The sequence below is a fragment of the Lonchura striata genome, chromosome 8 (assembly GCF_046129695.1).
Source record: "Lonchura striata isolate bLonStr1 chromosome 8, bLonStr1.mat, whole genome shotgun sequence".
Lineage (NCBI taxonomy): Eukaryota > Metazoa > Chordata > Aves > Passeriformes > Estrildidae > Lonchura > Lonchura striata.
The window spans coordinates 11,158,876-11,181,431 of NC_134610.1; the positions used below are offsets into that span (position 1 = coordinate 11,158,876).

Sequence of the window (22,556 nt, forward strand, 5' to 3'; positions counted from 1 at the left end):
TCACAGCTCCCCTGTGGTCCATTCTGGTAAACCAAACACCAGAGAATTTATTTCTACTTCTTGTCAATCATGTTCATATTTCTCATTTTTTCTCTATGGGTTTTACTACCAAGAGATCAGTGCCTGCATTTGCAGCCCTGTCCTGGTTGCCAGCAGTATACTTCATTGTTGTACAGCTCCTTCTTGGATATAAAGCATCTTTGCTATTCCTTAAAGACATTTGGAGCTCCTTTGTAATGTGCCTTTTGGGAAAACCAGAAACACCTTCCATGCCAATACTATATAAGTTTTGTTATTTCAAGAGCTAGAGCCATGAGGGATGTGCACTCATGTTTGTAATGGCTGCAGAATGTTTGTCTTCATCTCGTTTACCAAGGATGTTCCTAAAACTTTGCAAAGGTATCTGTGCTACATTAATCATTTGAATGTTCACAACTTCACTGGAAATGGGTGTAGACAGGTTTCCACTTGCAGTTCCTTCCATTATTTATTTTTCATTAATTTAATCCATTAAATCAGTATGCTCAGGAAAATGTATGATAACTTCCCAGGTTTTTCCTCTGTTCTGTCTCTCAGGGCTTTTTCCCCTGGGTCATAGCAGCTACTGTAAGCTGGAAGAACATCATTGCAGCCTGTCTTCATCCATAAAAACACTTCAGCTGATCCCATATTGAGGCACAGGACAGAGGTGGACTTGGTCAAATAGCTTAGATTTTCTCAGGACTGCAAATCCCGGCTTTGCAGACTGTAGCATCTTGACTGGTGTGAGTTCTCAATGTACAACGTGTGATCCATTGTCTGATCTTCAATCTCTCCTAGATGCAGACAATTTGCTCTGTCTGTTGCCTCAGGTTTTGAAAATTATTTTGTTTGAGAGTGTTTAAATCTGGGGGTTTACTTCAGAGTGTCTGTAATTATTACCTCCTACCAGATAAATGTGATTCAGGTGACTTGAATGTAGCTTGCATTTTCTCAATATTTTTTTGAACAACATTTTATTGAAATGTGTCCAGCTTCAAACACTGAAACCTGTGGGGAGCAGCTAAATGCTTTCTTGTATTGAAAGCAAAAGCTATTTTAACTTTGTGGGCTGAAGGATAATAAGGTATGATTTATTTGTTTAGAAAGTTCTTAACATTTCACCAAACACTCCCACTATTGTAGAATTGGTCACTAATACATTATTCCCTTTACTGTATACTAATGGGAAAAAAACACATTAGCATTCATCAACTCCAAAGGCCAGCTGGGAAAGCCCCATAGGAAATTCTGGTCAAGATATACACTTTTCTTGAGCAAGTGAGATTTTGACAATCCAAACCAAAATCTTAGTTAACCAAGGATGAAGATTGTGAGGTGAAGTATTAGAGGTGTATCTATGTAAGCATTAAGGGAAGGCACAATACATTATGGGAGAATTTTCTTCTAGCTCATACCCTTGCTGCTCTTGGTTCTCCATGCAGGGAGTCCAAACATCAGTTAATGATGGAGTTTCAGCTGGAAACTGGTGGCATCCTGTGGGTGCTTCAGAATATTTGACCTTCAGTGCATTTCAGTATGGATTTTTTTTCATTAAGCAAGGCTTGTAGCAATTTTCTTTTTAATCCTGAAAAATAGAACTGTCACAAATGGAAATTTTCTTCTTTAGATTTGATTTAGAAGTTGTTTGAAAATTATAATTGATGAAGCCATAAATATACAGTAGTTAGGGAAACAATATATTTTTCATTCCAAAATAATAATTGTAACAGTAATGATGCTAGTTCTTTAAGACTTCCTCATTAATGGTATCCAAGGTGCTTCACAAATAATAGAAATGAGATTTGATTGAAAAAATTACTCAGCGTGCTGTTTTTTGGGACCTCAGGAAGAAAGGGAGGGTTGAAAGAATACCCTTCATTCACAAAATGCATTAGATGGAATTAATCATGACAAGCAGGAGAGAAGAGTTTGCAGTGAAGCTTCGGGAAGTAAAGTGATCAAATAACATATGGGAGTGAGGGAAGGTAAAACTTTAGAGGTACAACAGCTCAAGTGAAGGAGCAGCCTGTGACCATGAGTGGTGGTGTTGATGAGAGGGGGAATCCTCAGCAGCAGGACTGAGTGAGGTAGACTCACTGTGAGGAGGAACAGGCACTCAGGTCACCATTCTGCATGGACCAAGGCTGTGAAAACTCATGTAGCAACAGAGTAGCTGATTGGTGTTTTCCAGAGGTACCACTGGTGTAACTGAGGCTAACAGCAGCATGTGCATGGTTCTGTCTTTGGCACAGGGGCTGTATCTAGGACATAGAAATGGGCAGCCTTTTTTTTTGGGTCTCAGGCACACATCAGAGAAAGGGAACAGGGTGAAAATCTAAAGTGAAGTGCTTATCTTCTTTTTATGTGGTTCAGTGCAAACAAAGACATCCCTTGGAGAGACCTCATTTTCAATTTCAAATCTTACTTAATATAGTTCCCTAACTGAACAAGTTTGTGATACAGCAGTGGTACAGCAGACCTCATTTATGTAGCACATCTGCTTCTGGTGAGTGTTAATGTATCACATTCTCCTAAAACCTTCCATTCAAGGATGGCATTATGCTTTGATACAGTTCACTTTGGTACTAGCAATCTCATAAAAAAATTTCTTGTTTTATCATACGTTCTTGTTTTATCATACTGTCTGTGGAAAGCCCACAGATAGTCTCAGCTCAGTCAGGTTCTGAACATGTACTTTTCTTGAAGTCAGTGGGGTTGTTTATTATTATCCAGTTTCCAATTTAAAACACTGATTCTTATGAGAACAACCTAATTTCAAATTTCAGGAATTTACAGCCTGTGCTCTCCTTCTTTGCTGTAACTGCCTCATGGTGGGAGCTTTGTCTGCAGAAGACAGGAGTCCTTGTAGGCCTGGCAGCTACACAGCACAAACTGTGCATTACACTGGGCATCTCCAGCTCAGTCTTTGGTTAGCCAGCAAAGAGGATCACCTTCTGCTTCAGATGTTCACCACAATCAGACACTTCTGCTTCTGTGGCAGATCTGATTCCCTGCAGGAAAAATCAATGAGAGTTTAGCCCTGCTTTCTCTGCCCTCTCCTACCTTCTCAGTAGTGAAAATGGTTGTCCTGAATATTGCACCACCCCTGATGGCACAAGTGGCTGATTTAGACATGTAACTGTAAGGATAGTGAAAAAAATTGCCTCCAAGTGTGGAGGAGGCAGACTGAAGGATCCTTGAATGATAAAAAGGGGTGCTGGGTTTTTTTTCCCATCAGACTGCAGTGGTTGTAGAGGCCAGGATGCAGCTTGCTTTCTTGTCAGAAGAGAGGGATTATACTGATCAGAATGTCCTAGGAAGCTGCAAGTGATGCATGAGCACTCACTTTATCTTTCCCAGTGAGGGAGATTGTGTGACAGCTGCAGGGCTTGTCTCAGTAAACAACAGATCACAATACTTAAACACTCTGCAACATCCTCAGGAGAACAAGAAATCTTTGGGTTTGCTCACAGTGGGGCTGTGTGTGGCACTGCTCAGCCAAGTTTCACCAGCTGGTGGTGGGGTGCAGGGCTGTGGCCACACGACACTGCAGAGCTGTGTGGGGTTGCAGGCAAGGCTCTTGAGGAGGGGAGGAGGTGTCAGGGCAGTGTTTGTCCCAGCTGACAGCCAGCTGAGGAAAGCCAAATCTTTCCATAAAGTCCTGTGCTATGTAGACACATGCCTTTGGTCCTGTAAATCTCAGGTGGGGCAAATGAACATGCTTATGTCTCATGGACACACATCCATATCCACCACTCCTGCAGCACTGTGGCATCCCCTCTTGCTTTTTATTGGCCGTGGCCAAGGAGAACCTGATATGGTGCATTTGAGTCACCCTCCCTGGAGGTATTTAACAGGAGAGTAGATGGGGTCCTTAGGGATGTGGTTCAGTGGTGGACTTGGCAGTGCTGAGTTAATGAACTTGATAGCTGGACTTGATGATCTTAGAGGTCTTTTCTAACCTAAATGATTTTATGTTAGCTGGGGATTGAGGTCTTGGTGGGCCTGAGCTATAGGACCCATGCTGAAGAGGGAAAAGCCTCTCTTGAGTTACAGAACTTCTTTCCCAATCCCCAGCCTGAGGCCTGGGGATTTACCAAGTGAAAGTCTCCTGGCTTCTGGAAGTCTCCCAGCTTTGCCCAGGTCAGGTCTGGATGGAACTTCTGCCCACTCTTCACCATGTGCAAATTAGGAACCCAAGTGAAACGAAGAGGGATGAGACTGACCTCTCTGATGGAACAGAACTGCTGCATACTGTAGAAATGTGCCAAATTTGGAACGTGAATTGCAGTCCTTCAAAATCCTTCCTTGAGGTGGTCCCAGGACAACTTTCCAGCATACTGACCCATACTGGAACTGAGCACTAGTTCATACTTATTATTTAGTGTTTGCTTTATCTGGGATTGAATCCCTGAATTCTTCCTCATATATTGGTGTGTTTTGCCAGCTGCTCCATATTAATAATAAAAAAGTAAATAAACAATCAGTTATAACTGTACTTTTGCAAAAAATGGGTTTGGCCGAAGTTCTTTATTCTTCATATTGAAAAAATTTTGCAATATTTGTTTTGAAGAAACAATTAAAATTTAGGAAATAAAGAGTCAAAATGCTTAGTATGCAATACTTAGTGCTTCCTGTACATCACGTATATTACAGATAATTATGCCTTGATGCACCAGCGGTATCCCTAAACCCATTTAACAACTGGAACCACTGAGACATTAAACAGTTTCATGATTTGATCAAGACAGAGGGCTCCTGTGTTAGTGCTATTGGTCTCTTGGGACCATGCCTACATCTCCAGCTGTCACTTCTCTCTTGGGATGGAAGAAGCTCAGCAAGATCAGTTCAGAGAGAAGCTGTAGACATTAAGGGAAGAGGCATAAAATCAGCCAGATCTTTAAATGTTACTATGCTTATTGTGATTCCTATGGCTCTGTGGAGGCAAGACCTGAGTCCTTGGTTTGGGGATTTTTTTCTTTCAGGATGATAAAAAACAGAGGCTTTTCTTCTGTGCTGTTCTATTCCTTGGTAGCTGAAGGATAGGACTAATCCTCCTTTTATAAGACCAAGAGAAAAAGACTTAATCTTTATTTTTCCAGTCATCTCCTATCCACATATTCTGGGGCAGTTTGGAGAGGGACATTAGCAACTCTTGCTTCTTGGATCTCTTGGAAGAGGAATGGCTCACTGCAAGCTGCTATCACAGTGACTCACAAGGCCCTCATGGTTTAGTTCATTGTTCTTTCATCTGAGAAGGGGCTTTGTAGTTGGTTAAGACAGGAAAAATTGTTTGAGTGGGCAGGAAATGAGGTAGAAACATGTCTAGAAGGTGAAGACTGCTAGGAAATAAAGCAGGAATGGGAGGAGAGGTGAATATGGAGACAGAAGGGTAAACTGAAAGAAACTATGAAACTGAGCTGGAAGAACATGTGAGTTGGGTTTAGGTATTGAGGGGAGAGAGAAGGAAGCTGCTGCTTTGGCCCATTTTGTAGGAGGGCATGTATTCTGTGAACTGCCTTCTAAGTCCTCAGAGCTGTGAGTGGAGATCAGATTTGAGAAGACAATGACATTGGAAATTGCAGCAGTTGGGGTGAGGACATATTTAATGTACAATTAAAGATTTCAATTGATCAAGTTTAAAGAAAGAAAGAATACCAGCAACGAGGTGAAGGTGATGATGGGAAGACAAGACAGCAGGGTGATATGTAAGTGTAGGAGGACTTCTGGGGTAAAGCCAGATTGAGTTTTTGGACTCATAAGTAAAGTTGAGCTCTGAGTGCTGACACATTTGTTTGCTCAGCTCTGCCCGTGCAGCAAAAGATTTCTGCCTCCCTTGATAAATTTGCTAAATTGTGGTGTGTTTTTGCATTGTGGAGGCTACTCTTAAAACTCAGCATGGAGTGGGAGTAAAAGTTAATGTCCAAAGTATATTGCACTAACCTGTGGTGTGACCTACAACTGAGAGCAAAAATTTCAAATGAAGCTGATATTAAAATATGATTCATTGTCAGTCCAATAAAGATAATGTTGTAATTTCATTGTAACATCTATGCATTCTTGGAAATGTCCACACTTGCAGCATTTGAGAGGCCAGGTGATAGCATGGCTGGGTAATCATTAGCTTTCTCAGCTTTGGTTACAGCCTTGTTTGCCTTGTCTCTGATGGGTCTGGTCAGGGGCCCACACACAATGGAACCTGTGGCCTCAGTTCAGCAGGCAACTGTCTACTTCATGGAAAATCTCAGAATACTAGGATAATGGAAGAAGAAGATGGTCTGAGATGGTAGGTCTGATTCAGAAAAGGGGACATTTCATCAGTCTGTACCAATAAGGGACCTGAGGCCTTTCCTTGTTTTACAGTATGATTTGCATCTCTTGTCATGGTTCAAATCCAATCCTGAGAGTCCTCCAGCCTAGTGGGTGGTCTGAAATAAAACTGAGTGGTTTAATCACTATGCCAAGGCTGAAGCAAACCAAAAGGGGATATTGTACAAGTTACAGGAGCCATGGCTGTCATCTGAGCCTTGCCAGGAGTGCTCCAATACTCACACACAGTAATTAAGCATGTCCTGAACTAGTAAGGTGAGTTGAGAGAACTTAGAAGAGACCATGCTGAGGCAGTAAGGGAAGCATTCAACGTGTGCTCAAGTTAGCACTGCACAAAAGTAGGTCTGAGTATCTGCAGAACAGGTACTTTATTGCCATTGAATCTGACAGATCCAAAGTGCTGTGTATGCTCTACTTCATTGCAAAACTTTTACCATTGAATCAGCCTGTTTTACAGAGCCTTACATAAGGTATGGGATTCAGGTTATCTTTTCTGGAATGGAGACCCTCTGAATTTATCTCTCATAAGGTCTTTTTATGATCTCTTTGAAGCTTTTCTGTGCAGTCCTAGGATAGGAGCATGGTTCATCTGTGCTTGTGGGTATACCTTCATTTTACACAAAGAATCCTTAGTCCTGTTCAGTTTCATTTCTTTTGCTTCAAATAGAAAATCGTTGCTGAGAATTATTTTGCAAGAGCTGTTTTTGAATAGCACTGTGGGTAGCCATACTCCATGCACCCACAATGGCTTTGCACTTTCAAGGCATGGGCATTTAACTTCTCTGCTCTTGTGCCCTGCTCATGTGTGCTGGACACTCAAAGCTGTTACAGCTTGCTGGGGATGGGAGCAACAAGTGGCTTAAGTGAGATGAAGCAGTGAATGCTGTCCTTCAGATAGGGAAGCCTTAGCTCAGTGTTTACATACTTCCTTCCTCCAAAACACGTAGAGTAAGGGTGAGGTTGCTTTTGAGGAGATGAAGACTCAAGTATTACCAGAAGGTGGTAGAAGGTGATCCAAAACCCACCAAACTTAGTGGAAAACTGCCAGTGATTCGCAAAGCTTCTGGATCAGGCCCTTAAACCCAGCTCCTGCAAATTGTCTTGCTGTCCTTTGTGCAGCTGAGCAATCCTGGTTCCAGCCCTGTGTTCTCAGAAAGTCAGAGCAGAGCAGTGTGCTGGAGGCTGCAGGGACCACCTCTGAAATGGCAGAGGGCCTCTTTTCACCTTGCCTTAGGTTTGCATAATAGCTGAAGACCACTGTGCCTGCAGACTTACATTTCCTTCAAAACTTTGTCTTCTTTGCAGCTGGATACCTGAGCCACCTTGAGCTGTAGAGGGACTTGCAGAGCTTTAGAGCTGACTCGGATATCTGGATATGGATGGTGTTGGAAACCGTTAAACTTTTGTTCATTGGTTTTCATGTGGAGGAAGTGAGAGCACGGATCTTTAGCCCCCTGGAAATGTTTAGAGACAAGAAGCACAAAGGAGGCCTTGAAGAACATTTTGCCCCTAAGCCATGTGGGTCCAAGTTTTCCGCCTCCTGCTGCCGACATGCAAAGCCAGAGCCTTGGTTTTTAATTTTTCATACTGTTTTAAAACAGATACTTTTTCAAATGTAAACATACCCCAGCACTGAAGGTTTCCAGCCAAATTAAAGAGTCAGCATTGGAAAAATCAGCCTTCAGAAGAAGGTCAAATACAAGCACTCTTTGGAGTTCATTGGGTCCATATGTGTAAACTTCAGCTAATATGGGGTGGACCTAGGGCAGCATTTACCTTGAAGTATTGAGTTAGTTTCAGAGTGAAGCTGAAAATATTTTTAGAGATGCCTGTGGTCTGAGCAATAGATTTGAATGTGTTGAATGAAAAAAGACCCATGTCCTGATTCTTGGTTGCAGTTGCATTCCCTCTTAACAGGAAGAAAAAAGTTTTAGAAGGAAAATGTGCCATTTGGCATTAATTCTGATGACTTGCATTTATACATTGTTATGTGGGACCATGCTGGGTTTAATAATCTCCAACTACATGCCTATAAAAGCTTAATTTTGCTATGAGGATGCATGCCTTTCAGCCGTTAATTTAATAACTGGGAAGGGTTTCTTTATAAGTTGTACCACCTGCAGTACTAATAGAAATCAAGACACTGCCTATTATTTCTTGGGCTTGATTGGCATTTGAGCCAACTTGGAAAGATTCAAGCAAACAACTGCCTTTAATTTTTTAAAAAAATTATTTTTACCTGTAGTTTGTCAGAGCTTGCCATTAAAAGGAAACACTGATGAGTGTACCTCTCTGAAGTGATGAGCTTTTGCTTAGAGCAGCAGATGAAGAAATACTCTTCCTGCCACTGCACTCTAATAGTGGGTTAGTTAGTAGGAAAGAGTCAGTAAAAGAGGAGGTAAAATGACAAGAGAAATTATGGCCTAAAAGCAGGATCCTTAAAAGGTATAATAATTATATAGCAATTCTCTAATCCTACCCGCATCACCAACAGAAATGCCAGAAGATCTGCAGCACGTCTGCCAGCTAACCTGCCTGAAAGGTGTTATTGTTGCTGGTTCTGCTGTTTGGCTCAGAAATGTCTCTGCAGCTAAAGAGCTACAGAAAAAGAAGTTCAAGTCCCATTAGGAGAATGCCAGAGGTGAAACTGCAGTGCCTCCCTGGTGCTAGTACATCATTAAGGGTCCCAGAGGAGTGTAGGAGCATGCTTGAAGGTTAGAGGAGTTATTCCTTAACTCATGCCTTTTCATTGAAGAGCAGAGGAGGTACATGTGTTGTGTGTGGTTACACAGTGTGACAGGAATGCTGAAAAGGGCTGAAACCCTCCAGCCCCAGCAGCAGGGTTTTTATTATTGTGAGGATGGAGGTTCTCTGTCGGAGGGGCCCTGGCAGTGTCCAGTTAGGCCGGGCATGGGGCCAGACTAGATTGTGTCCAGCTCTGTGGTGAGGGACTATAGGAGCTGTTTTGAAACATGTGGTGTTCGGGGCAAAGGCAGAAGCTCCATGACAATGTCCTGCTTTGGAAAGAGAGGCAGGCCATGTAGACTTCAGGGACTTTTTATATGTGTTTTCTTAAGGTTTCAATAACTTAAGGGCTTGATTGAAGTTCATCCATCCCTGGATGGAAGAAAGGACTTGAAATTGCTCAACAAATATCTCTACGTCAAAGGTTTCAAACCATTGCACATCTGTAATCCTGTGAAGCGTGCCAAGACACCACAGGCCTTAGTGAGATTCCTCATCAGCATTGTCCTCTCGCCCCTGTGGAAAGAGAAACTAATGCCTGCAACAAAGTGTTTGAACCTGACTGCCTTCAGTGAGACTTCTCAATTTATCTTTGGGATATAAAATGGCAGTGGAACATGTTTTTTTCTGAGCTCTTTTGAACTGGTCTGAGCTACGTCATTACTGTTATGAGTCATCAGGTCATTGGCCTGTGTACTGGTGTCCGGTTGGCATGAGACCAGAAGATATTACCTTCCATGCTGAGCCTCCTGGATCTTCAACAACCAGTCCTTGAATAAGGCAGGGCTACTTGTCTACAGGTCACAGGGGAATTACAGTCATACTGATTTGGTCTCATCTGTGCCTTGCTCCCTGAGTATTTGGTATTCTCCATGTATTTTACAGCCAGAGTAAATAAATTCTCAAGAGAAGTCCTCACAGGAAAGCTGGACAACTTTATAAAAGATATATTTAAATCTATTCTGTTATTTTGTGCAATAAAGGTGTAAGGTGAGAGACTGAAATTCTGTGATCTGTAATATACACAAGGTTAAAGTTGGTGGTGGTATTGAAAGATGAGATGCTGTGAATGCCCTAGCATCACGCCTGAGGGAGGGTACACTAAAATAGTAATTTACCTTTTTTCTTTTAAAACACGTATATATTTTTTAACAACAGGACTTCCTGCCCTAGATTACTCAGTTGATGTTAACAGATGTAACTTCTGGAAGAGCTTTATCTCTCCGAGCAACGCATGGCCAGATCTATTGCTTTGCATTTAAGCTGTGTGATTGCATTTTGGACAGTTGCCTAGATGGCCAAATCCACGGCAGTTGATAAAGCCAGTCTCAAGCCTGTGCAATTGCTCAGCCACAAAGATGCTGTGATGACACCCAACATCCCACCATCCAAAAATAAAGGAAGGATTTAGCTGATAGGCTGTGAAATGCTAGGTGAAGTGAAACATAGAAGAAAACCTAAGACCTGAAAGAGAAGGCAAAATCTGTCATTGAAGCAGCCAGGTCTTGAATGCAGATCACCAGTTCTCTAACTTGGTTCTTCATCAGTTGGCACAACCTACTCTTTCTGGCAGGCAGCAGTCTCCCTTTGATTAGCACAGAAGGCAAGGCTGGGGAATGTTATGGTAGGCAGCCTCATCCCTTTACACCACTTAATCCTGACACTGAAGATGTTTCCTCAGTTTTAACTTAGTAAAATTGAGGTGCTGTTGTCTCTGAAACCAATGCTGACACTCCATTGTGGATGTGAAAATAACTGCTGAGACAGCTTTGTGTTTATGTGTGGGTTTTTTGAATCAGAATAAATATAAACACTTTAAAGAAGTTATTAATTAGCCTTCCCCTGACAGATAACTCAGTATGAAATCCATTAGTGGATGTCCAGGTGAACTTACTGCTTCTGGAGCAGATTTACTGTTTTCTACTTTCTGTTTTCATTGCAGATCTGAAGCCCTGGGTGTCGAATTTCACCTATCCAGGTGTGCATGACTTTTCTCAGCTTGCACTGGATGCCAACAGGAACCAACTCATTGTGGGAGCAAGGTAAAGATAATCTTTTGATGAGTCTAAGGTTGCTGCTCAAGCTCCTTCCCTGCAGGTTCTGGCTTCAGGGGAGAGTGTGTATTCAGCTTATGTGGCCAGTTTCGCCCTCGAAAAGAAAGCCATAATTCATGTAGAGGGATTTAGGCATCCAGTATAATTGCAAAGAAGAGAAAATTACTAGAATTAAAAAGAAAAAAAAAGAGATGCAATCAAAATGACTGGTTAATGAAGCAGCATGCTGGCATTTCACTCAGTATTGTGAATGTTAGAAGAGCTACAATAAATCATTCTGCATCATCCCTCTGCCAGCACAGAATTTGACTTTATGGTTTATTTGCCATAGCAAGACTTTCACTCAGAACCAGGTTCACCTACACACCTTTGTGTAAGTGATAGAGCCAAGGTGAATGGTTGCTTTCTTCTCTCTTAGAATACACTTCAGAACCTCTTTCCTTTATCTGCCTAATGTAGTCAGTGCCTCACCCAATGGGTTCTGGTGCAACTCTTTCTTCTGGCCCACTGTATATAATTATCATATATTTTCCTTTATTTTTAAACATTATTTTTATTTAGGATTTCACAAGAGGAGGGGGGAACACATAAGCACAGGCAAGGTCTTACAAATTTAGAGCTGAATTTGTAATGGGGAAAAGAGCTATGCTTCAGTGAAATAATATATGGCAGAAGTGGTTGAATCATGAGCCCAAACAGCAACTATATTTTAGTGCATAATAAACAGATAAGACAAGCCAAAAAACAAAGATACTAAGCATGGTCTAACAAATCAGTTAAAGTGTAACACTTAGAGAACACTGTGGTATCAGTCTCTGCTATTGACAAAAGTGGAGGGAGAATGCTTTCTTCCCAGCGTATTCAGCAGTAGAGGACAGGGACATGAGGAAGAACCCATGGTGTGAGCAAGAAAAAAGAGCAAGATATGTAGCAGAAGGAGAGTTTTATGCTTCACAGAAACAAGTGAAGTGTGATTTAATATACATTTTCTGCCTGTATATGTGCAGTAAATAATAACACTTACCTTCCTGTAGCTGTTCAAATTGCCAGAGGCCCTCCTGCTTTTCATACAGAAACATTTGACTTTTCAAGCTGCAGCTTTACTTGTGCTGGGATCTTTAACCAGAAATTATTAATATTTATTACTTCAGAAGAACATTGCTTTGGGAATGGCTGTGAACAGTGCCTTCTGCCAGGCATTGCACTGGCACGGTGCTCTGAGGAATGTGTGGTTTACATAATTGGGCTGCATGGCAGGTTTCCCCCACGCAGTCCCTCACCCCTCCTCAAACCCCACAGCACGTCCTGAAGGGACTCTCTGCCTCCCTGAGAGTCTGTATGAGTGTGGTTAGACAGAGTACAACATCATCACAAACAGGGGAGTGACAGCAACGCTGGCTTCCCGGTGGAGGTACACTATATTGCAGGGTATGGCCTCATGGGGAAGCAGTGACAAGTATTTATAGAATTTGCTTGGAAAAGTCAGTTTTCATGAAGCACTACCCACCTGACTGGGAGACTGAAAGTTTCAGTGGTGATGCACGGCTGTGCTGTGCAGTGCAGGGTACATTTAATGAAGATATCATATCTCAGGGTGTTGGTGTTTTTTTGGTGGGTTTTTTTGGTTTTTTGTTTGTTTGCTTGTTTTTGTTGGATACACATGCTTGATGTGGAGAAAGTGGGGAGTGCTGAATCCATTTCCTCATCTCAACTCCACCCTGTGGAAGGTGATGGGGAGAGATTCTTGAAAATGGGGTGTGGATGAGGTCCTTGGTGCTGCACGGCTCTGGATGCACTGAGCTCCTGGAGCTGTGCCTGAGAAATGGGAAGGGGAAGTAAAACATTTTCTGTTCCCTCCTTCCCTGATAAATCCACACCTTGTTCTGGACTATTTTTAGGGGTGATTTTTTGAGTCATTAGTTGCTCGTGCACCATCTGCTTGAATTTGCAAATGAAACAATACCTCAAAGAGATAGGAGCTGTCTCTATCCATCTCTGCAGGGTGTAATTTATGAAACCTAAATTTAAATGTTAACCATGTTTAAATGTGCTGCTGTAGATCATATTAGTAGTAATGCCAGCTATTCTGGGTTGTGGAAGGAGTTTGGGATCAGGGTGGCGTTTATAAGTACTCCCACTTCTCAATTTCCTGGTTAGCATCATACTCTTAGATGATAGAGTTATAAATTATTTCAGACTACTTCTGTGTCTATTTAAAAGCAGCATGACCTCACCACAGCATCTGTTTGGCTTAGTTTGTCCTGTGTTTCAAAGCTTCATGGAAAATACTTCCTAGAAAGCCTGGGGGTTCACAAGAGTTTTTGGTTTCAGGAATTGGACACAGTGTGACTGAAACTGTAAGAGGTATTGAGGGCATGCCATGCAGACAGGGAGCTGGAATAACATGAGCCTTGGATTTTTAAGCTTTATCTTTATCTAAGAAACCTCCTTAAATGACTGGTGCTGTCTGAGAGTAACCCAGAGGAGTTTGATAACTCCACTGCACCAAACACCTGCCAAGTTAAAAACCCAGAAACAAAAGAATTAGTTTCAAAAGCCCACCATGGTTTCTAAGCAACGTATTTACTTGTCACATCATTTGTAAAATCCAAACACTTGAGAGAAAGGATATGAATAGTTTAGAACATTGTAAATCTACACTACCCGTATTATGAGTCACATTTCATTAAGTAGAAAAACACACATTTCAAAAATTCATAACCTTCATTTTGACTCACAGTTCACATGTTTTGTTTTTGTTTTGGATATAGTGTTAGTGTTTTAATGTACTGTTTTTCTTCTGTGAATGAGTGATTGTTTTGAAATATTTGCTGCTTTTTTCAGGTCTTATCCACAAGTGATTGCCATTTGAGCTTACTTTAATGGGAGGAAAAACTATAATCTAGATCTCATTATTAATGAGAAAAAAATTGAAAATATGGTCACAGTGATTTCACCTGTCTGTTGGAGAAGCAGTGCTCTGCGGTGTCCCTGTGCTGTAGGCAGGGTGCCCAGGCCCCAAGGATGTGAGTTTTGTGGAGGAGGGACATGGTATAGCTGTGACATTCCACCTCCTCAAGGAGCCTTACTCCTTGGCACTCTCTCATTGCTGGCTGGGCACAGACAGAATCCAGTAAAGTGAAAGACCCTGCTTGGAAGCAGGCCAAAAATCTTACTTCAGAAGAGCTCCCTGGTGAGGACAACATAAAAGGTGTGAAGGAGGGTGGTTGAGACACCGTGTGACAATCTGGCACTACAACAAGCTGAAGGGAAACAGCTTGGACTACAGGAGGATGGCACCCAAACAAATGACTGTACAAAGAGTGGCTGGGAAGTCCTAAGGGAAACATTTGACTTTTCCCAGAAGGAAACTACAGGGGTGTGAGCTCGGGGCCATAGCCTGATGGGGCTGCAGATGCGAGGCAGGGCTACACGGGTCAGACATTCCCAGTGGGTGGAGGTATTACTGAGGAAAACCAGCCAGAAGGCATCATGGCCAGAAGCCCTCAGTTCTGCCTGCCAAGAGGGCTGTCAGCTCCATCAGGAGATGGGAAAGGATCATCCCCTGTGGCTGTCACAAATGGAAGTGCAGCTCAGGAGCCCTTATCACAACTGGCTGTTACCAACAAGAGCCCAGAGGTAGAGAGTAGGGAGCAAAAGCTGCATCAGGGACTCAGAACTGGCAAGTAAAGTGCACATCATTATGGACTGCCAGACTTCTCGGCAATAAATGTAAAACTACTTAGCTGCAGGTGATGCAAATCTTAATGCTGGACAGAGTTGATTTTCATACTCGATTTAGAGCTGATCTGAATGTGCCTGTTACTGCCAAGTAGATAAGTGCAAGGAAGGAGATATCACGCAGTCATAGAAAGGCTTGGGTTAGTAGGGACCTTAAAGATCATCTAATTCCAGCCTTCCCACAATGGACAAATAGGGCACCACTAGATCAGGTTTCTCAGGGCCCCACTAAAGCTGGTCTTGAATACTTCCAGGGATGGAGCATCAATGTGATCAGTTTGGGGAGGGAAGGTGCTATATGAATTTTCAAGCATTGTTTTAGGGGAAGCAGCCTAGGCACACCCTTTTCTGACTATTATGCTTCTGCCTGTATAAAAGCATTAAAAAAGGTCTGGATCATGCAGGCTTAGGAGCTGAAGGCTGAGAAGAACGACTGATGTCCCAAAAGAGTTCCTTCAAGTTGCAGCTTACAGAAATATGGCAAATTGTAAATATATTCTAGGACCCTTAGCCAGAAGGTTTGGCACCCTGAGTTTATTGAAAGTCTCTGGTGTATGATAGTCTGTCAGAAACCAGGTTACATGCAGATTTGTGGCCAAACATAGGCTCTTTCCTGCCTGTTTGACAGAAAGCTCCAGAGCATTGCAGTAAAGTGCTCAAAACCTGTGCCTGTCAGGAAATATCACTCTTACCCTTGGGCACCTTCAATCCTGTCCACATCTGGGCTGCCACTAAACCCTTAAGTCTCCATAGATAATGTCTAGGCAAAAAGCATTTTGCAAACCACGAAATTCAGTGGCAGCAGTTGGGTCAGAGTAGTTCCACAGAGCCACACAGTATAAAATCTGTCAGCAATGCTTTCTATTGCTAAATGATCAGGGCCCCTCACCAACACTTATTCTCACAGGGCTGCAGTGAGGCAAGAAAGCACTAATAGTTTCACACTACAGATGGGAATCCAAGGCCAAGAGGGATTAAGAGCCACCTTGCCCTGTGAAAAGGCTGTGATGTTGTGGCACATGAATATGTAGCACATCTGAAAAGTAGTGCAGTACAGCACCTAATACAGCTACTCCTGCAGTGAGCCTGCACTTTCTGAAGATACCAGTCAAGGTCTACATAACCTCAGTCTGCACTTGACTAATGTAGACAGAGGCAAGGTTCTTCTCTGGGCTCAGAAAATGGCAGATGTGTAATTTGGACCCCTTACTTTTGTATTGGTATTTTAATCACTTGCTCTTAGCCTTGTTTCTCCAAAGAAGATGCAAATGTTCATGAAAGTCTGTGAGTCCCATGCACTTACGCTGGGAAAGTGTGGCTTCAGCATGGGCAGAAAAGTCAAGTCTCATATAGCACAGAGAGACTAACATGCAAACAAGTCAACATTGGGAACAGCCACATGGGCACAGCCAACAGTTATGTAGTCCACAGGCTTGCCCTGAAAGAGCCAGGAGTGGTGTGCCATTTGTCCCTGTTAGCATCTGACTACAGGATTTTTCTCAAGACTTTTCTGAAACAAATGGACTGAACCATTTCTGGTGGCTTTGCACTATTTTTGCACTGTTTTACGCCAGCTTTACCCCCTGCTAAGTCACATTGGGCTGAGAAATTACCTTGCCAGTAGAGGTATTAATGAGGACATGAGCAAGCAAAGAGCATGGTAATGTTTTTGATTATATCCAGATCATAGGTAGTTCAGAGAAATGGAGAAAACAAATGCCTTCCTTCTCACTGTGATTTTTCCTATCAGACAAAAGAATGCTCTAATTAAATTTACATCTTTGTATCATAGGCTGGAGAGGGGCAGATAAGATGGTGATGTGAGGGAAAAAAAAACCCAAATCAGTCTCTGAAATTAACAGAAATGGTTTTTTTTTGGAAGACATTGCTTGACCTGTGACCTGTGTAAAGAATGTGGTAAAGGTGAGAAAGCTGTGAGTAGACACTGCAGCTAGTTAAATCCATAATTGGGGTGCACAGTTTCTTCACAAAAGGAACAAAAGTGTGATTTAAAGTGCAGGTTTTAACCTCTCTGGTTGAGCCTGAGATAGTTCAAAGGGAGATTTTCCTCTCTGATACTCTGCCAGGTGAGGTCAGCTCTGCCCTTGTATGAGTGTGGAGGGTGAAGCCTCACTGGAGTATCTGTTTTTTACCTATAGGGTTTGCTTTCCTCTGCTGGTCAGCAACCAGTGTGAATTTGGCATATCCTAAATCTATGCTGTCCCTGACTTATATCCTTGGGGAGGAGGGGAAAAGGTGTAGAAAGGATGAAGGACAGTTTTGTAATTATGGGATTCTGGGAGGTTTAAAGCCTGGCCCAAATCTTGTTCAGTGGTTTTTGTTTCTTTCTTAGTTAAAATTTGTGCATTTTTTAAAACAAAGTACATGAATTTTAGTTAACTCAGAGTAAATAAATCAAATAAAATGCTATACTGTAACACTTTCAGGTTGTTGGAAGGGATCAATGTGCTGAAGAAGCTGCAGCTGTAGGAGGGCAAAGGGTCAGTTTTGCACATTAATGTTGTACATGGAGAAGAGGGTGAGGCAGTGGCAGTCTCTGGTCTGTCATCTTTGTCAGCAGGGAAAACAGCTGGTCCTTCAAATTGCCTGCAAGGCAGCACCATCCACCTCTCCGCAAGTGACCTCAGCACTGTTGTGGGGCTGAGCACTTTCACAGCCAGTGCCTGCACAGCCAGTGCTGTGTGAAAGGCAATCTTTATGCAGCACAGACCGATAGGAAGCATCTTTATATAGCAAATTGCAGGCCTCATGAGAAAAATACCTCATATTCCAGATAAAATGAAAATTGGTGATACCCTATCACGAAAGCAGCCACCCATGAGAGGCTCACTTGCTTTAGTAACACACTGAGAATAATTAAGTTTGAAGATTGTATTTCTGAGGGTGGGATGGGTGCAAACACAAGGTCAGGATACTTAGACAAAAGCCTTGGAGACCTGGACAGAATGTGTTTTACAGCATCACAGAATGGGGCTGCAGAGCAACTTTCCTCTGCATTGCCGAGAATACTTTCTCTTGCTCTGGTTAAGGCAGACATCTGTCAGTTTTATATGGCACGGCTCACAACAGTGGTTTGCATACCACTTTACAACCAGATGTTTAGGTGCTAAGCCTACTGTTTCATGCCACTGCAAAGGTATAAAAACCCAGCAAAGAGAAGGGATTGTTGGGCAATAACTTAATCTCACCAGCCAAGTCTATCAGTATTTACATACAAGTCAAGTTGAATACCACAGAACTGAGGATGTTTATCAGCCTAAGTAGGCAGGTGGGGAGGCTGCCAGGGAAGATTTGAACAATAATCAGTTCATCAGAAGAAGAGGAATTTTATGTTGTGACTTACTGAAATGATGGGCAAATAAGAGAGCAAAGGTCTCTGTGTGTCTTGGGGCCATATCAAGGTGCTGTAAGTGCTTCATGACTGCAGCTGGATAGGAAAGGAAGAGAGGAGCTGTCAAAAAAGACTTTTGGTGGCATGTGGGATAATAAGTGATGGTCTGAGAGATGGAGTCACCCTTCCAGGAAAATAAGAACAAATTCACACATGTGCTTTGAAAATTTTTCTCAGTTCTCTGAGGCTTTAAACAAACTCATCTAGTGAAAAAGAAGGAAGAAAATATAGCAAAACAAAACAAAAAAAGGAAATTGACCCTCATTTGATAAATATATTCAAACAATATTACAAAAAAAAATCCCAATCCCCATTCTTTGAAGTGTCTCAGGAGCATAGCAAACACTATAACCCCCAAATATGTGGATTTACTTTGCAGTGAGGCTTTGCCTCTCCTGCCCTGGAGAAAGAGAAGGGCCAGAGACATCAGAGCCAGCTTGCTGTTTCTTTTGCAAGCTGATGGAAGAGGGGACAAGGCTGTCAATCCAAAGGCCAATCCCCTTTCTTCTTCTCCCTTCCCCAGCAGCATCCATCATCTAGATTTCTGCATATTGGCATAACCCAAGTGTGCCTCAGCTTTCCTGTTGTCCTCCCTGCTCTGCAGCTGTGTCTGCCTCTTTTGACTCTTCCTAGAGTTGGCCATGAATATACAGCATCTAGAGGAGCATAGCTGTGCCATGTGCCCCGTGCCATTAAAGCTGATGGTAGTTCTCCACTGAATGCAATATAGAGGAATTTCATCCTTGTTTCCACAGAGAAGTACTAACTGGGCTTCAGTGCAACACAGAAACAGTAGCTGAGCCCCTGGCTTGATTTAGAAGCTGTTTAATACAAATGATATGCTGCCTGCAAAAGGATCCTCTTCTAAGAGGTTTTTTCTCTAGCTCCAGCTGAATTTATAACTGAGAAAAGTTGCACTGGGGAAAGCAATGCTTCATACAGCAACTGCATCATAATACTGTCTGCCATTTAGTATGGTTCTCTGTTGTACATCTATTGATTTTTGAGGAAGAATGATGTATTGGACAAGTTTTTCTTCAATAGAAACAAAATTACTAGTGAATAAGGATCCAACTTGTAGGGTAGCTGCTGGTCCTCCACCTTTTCTCCAGCAAGTGTTTCCCAGGTGCTTCAAATGAACCACTGGAGTAACATTGCAAACAGATTGTCACATCACACTCTGGACCAGGCATGTAACTAACTCCTTCTGATAGCAAAGGCCAGAATGACCCTTCAGGAGCTGGGTTTCTTGGGACGGTTGGCTAGTTCCGAAATGTGGATAACCATCTGAAAAGTTCAGCCACAGATGGACCTGTGTACAGGCACTGTGCGTTAATCTAGCGTGAGATTTGGTAGCCGAGAGCCCTGGGGTCTGATCTTGATTCCATCACTGGCTTGCTGTGTGCTTTGGAGAAGGTCATTTAACCTTTCTCTGGCTCATTTTCTCCATTAGTATAAGGAGGGGAATGATACTAACCAGCTCCTTGGGGGTTGTGAAGCATGACTAAGCTGTGTTTGTCATGTAGTGTGCAACTACAAAGTATATCTAAAGCCTCCAGCAGCAAAGATAGGAAGAGTTGACAGGAGATGCTGGCTCCTAGCCCGAGGTTCAGCCCCAGCATGTGGCTTCCAGGAGTGCCAGAAGGGAGCATTAGTTGTCATATGCATAATTCTGTGTCTTGTTTCATATCACCCAAGGGACCCCTGTTCTGTTAATTATTTTTCTTATTATCTACACTGTGACAGTTGTGAGACCCTCTTGCAGACCTGAACCCTAACTGCAGCACAATCCCACCCTGAGGAGAGGAAGTGAGAGGGAAATGCAGATCTCTTCTTCCTAGCATCCAGTGATAGGATGCACTGAGTTGGTTTGAAAATGGGACAGAGAAGGTTCTGACTGGACATTAGGAAGTATTTCTCTACTGAAACAGTCTATTTTATTTTATTTTATTTAACTGGGAACCTCTTCCCAAAGCACCATGAGCTTGTCTGAGGCTCTAGTACCTCACCCAGGCTACATGGTTGCATGACGGGAGCAGTGCAATATTAGTCCCTAAAAGGGACAACAACTCCTCACTCAGTTCTCTTCAACTTTCCCTGTCCTGGTTTTGGTTGGAACAGAGTTAATTTTCTTCTTCATAGTTGCTAAAGGGCTGTGGTTTGGATTCAGTATAAGAATAATGTTGATAAGACACTGATGTTTTAGTTTTTGGTAAACAGTGCTTATGCTAAATTGAGGACTTTCCAGTTTCCCATGCTGTGCCATGGAGCAGATGCACAAGAAGCCAGGAGGGTGGCCAGGATAGCTGGCCTGAACTAGCCAGAAGGGGATTCCATACCCTGGAACATCATGCTTGTGTACATTAACTGGGGCAGTTGGCCAGGAGAGTGGAGTGAGCAATTTTATTGTGCAGCACCTGTGTTTCTTGCCTTTATTCCTCTTTCTCATTATTTATTGTAACAACAACAACAACAACAATTGACTTTGTTTCAATTATTAAATAATTCTTATCTCAGCCTGTGGGTTTTACCTTTTCCCAATTCTCCTCCCAATCCCACTGAGAAGGGTGGGAGTGAGTAAGTGGTTGAATGGTACTCCGTTGCTGGCTGGGGTTAAACCACAACATTCTCTCAACGTATATTTTTTATGCATGATCAAACATTATTATCAGCTTATGTTGCCTTTGTTTCTACTTGCAGAGTAATTACCTAGAAAGAGAGGGAGCTTAGGACAGCCTGCTCTGTAAGGAGGAAGGGGGGAACTACTCACACCTACTATAAGGTGCAGGGAAGTAGCAACAAATGAGCAGGTGTAACATGTAGTGATAGAGACCAGCTGAATTAAGGCAGCATATTGTTGGTTTCTTTGTGCGTGTCCAAGTACTGAGAGGTTCTGGTGGTGGTCAGCACATGGGCTCTCATGGCTCCAAATTTGATAGCAGGGGTTATTCTGAAATATAGAGAGATTTAGAGGTTTTCTTACCTGCTTGGTGTGTGAGGAGCTAGGAAATGTGAACAAGCTTCACTCATTTAAATAGCAAAAAAAAAAAAAAAAAAAAAAATCTGAAGCTAGGACAGCCTTTTATTTATAAATTATCAGTCCATCAATTGCAGGGATGGACTTCTTGATCTACCACAGCAGAACTGAAAAGCTGCTCTCTCTTAATTAGGAGGAAGCACCTCTTAATCAGCCAGTACAGAGCTGACAGATGTGGTGCCTGAAAAGATGCACTGAGAAGGAGGCCTGAATGAGGGACTGAAGCATGTTGCAATGCTTATGGTTTCAGAGCTCCTAAGCCAAAGGTTTCTGTTATTCTTCAGGCACTCTTGTTTTATGGCTTCCCAATGGAAAGGCTTAAATTTGTCCTGTATCTCTGTTGCTCAGTGGCATCACAGCCCAAGTGCTCTGCCTTCCAAGTAAATTGTTTCAAGGCCAGGCAACGTGTGAACAAGTGCATGGGCACCATGTTAGAAAGTTCACCCAAGGTGCTATTGGCTTCATGAAATAAATACTTAATAAGCAGATTTGACTTGGAAATGTCATGGCAAATATATTTAAGTCGGTATATTCTTCCACACCCTTTCCTGAATCACATCTCAGCTGCTCTCTTGCTGCTCTGGTATGTGTGTTTTGTGATACCAGGCACAGTGAGCACTTAATAATTTTACAAGCAGCCAAATACAAATCACTAAGCCAATTAACAAATACTTTCATTCAAAGAATTTCTACTGCAGCTTGAGTCTCTTCATATGCACACAGGATAAAGCTCCCAGTTAAGAAAGTAATTTGACATCTACTCATGAGTGTAAATGACACTTCAGCACAGGTTTACATGCTGTGCCCCAACTTTGGGTGCAAGTTATTCTCCTAACTAGGGCATAAACTAATGGTCCAGGAGACCTTCTCCTGGTTGTGCTGCAGATATGTTCTGTGATGTTGGCTAAATTGCTCAATCAGTGCTTTGAATTTAAATGAGAGTGATGTATCTTTTTCTTTCTTCTCTTTATATTCAGATGACAAATTCTTTAATCCTAGGTTTTATAGAGCAGGACAGTCTTTACAGAAGCTAACTTTGTATATCTGAGCTGGGGAATAATAACCCACTGCAATCAGAGATGACAGAGAGGATCTGCCCTCAGGTTGTTTGAACAGGCATTGGCTGGAAATCAATCTCCAGAGGAACCATCATCAACCCACTCTGTCTTAATGCAATAAAACCACAGCCTTGCCTGAAACTTCAGGGCATTACTGT

At 42.4% G+C, this 22,556-nt stretch overlaps 1 protein-coding gene across 5 annotated transcripts in view; it reads left to right on the plus strand.

The window, feature by feature from the left end:
• The window catches only part of SEMA5B (semaphorin 5B), a 269,841-nt gene that overhangs the window by 138,727 nt on the left and 108,558 nt on the right, over window positions 1-22,556 (plus strand). For all 5 annotated transcript variants that reach the window (XM_021526077.2, XM_021526078.2, XM_021526080.2 and 2 more), the window contains one exon: window positions 11,039-11,138. In XM_021526077.2, coding sequence (XP_021381752.1) covers window positions 11,039-11,138 — 100 coding nt within the window. The remainder of the gene's footprint in view (window positions 1-11,038; window positions 11,139-22,556) is intronic.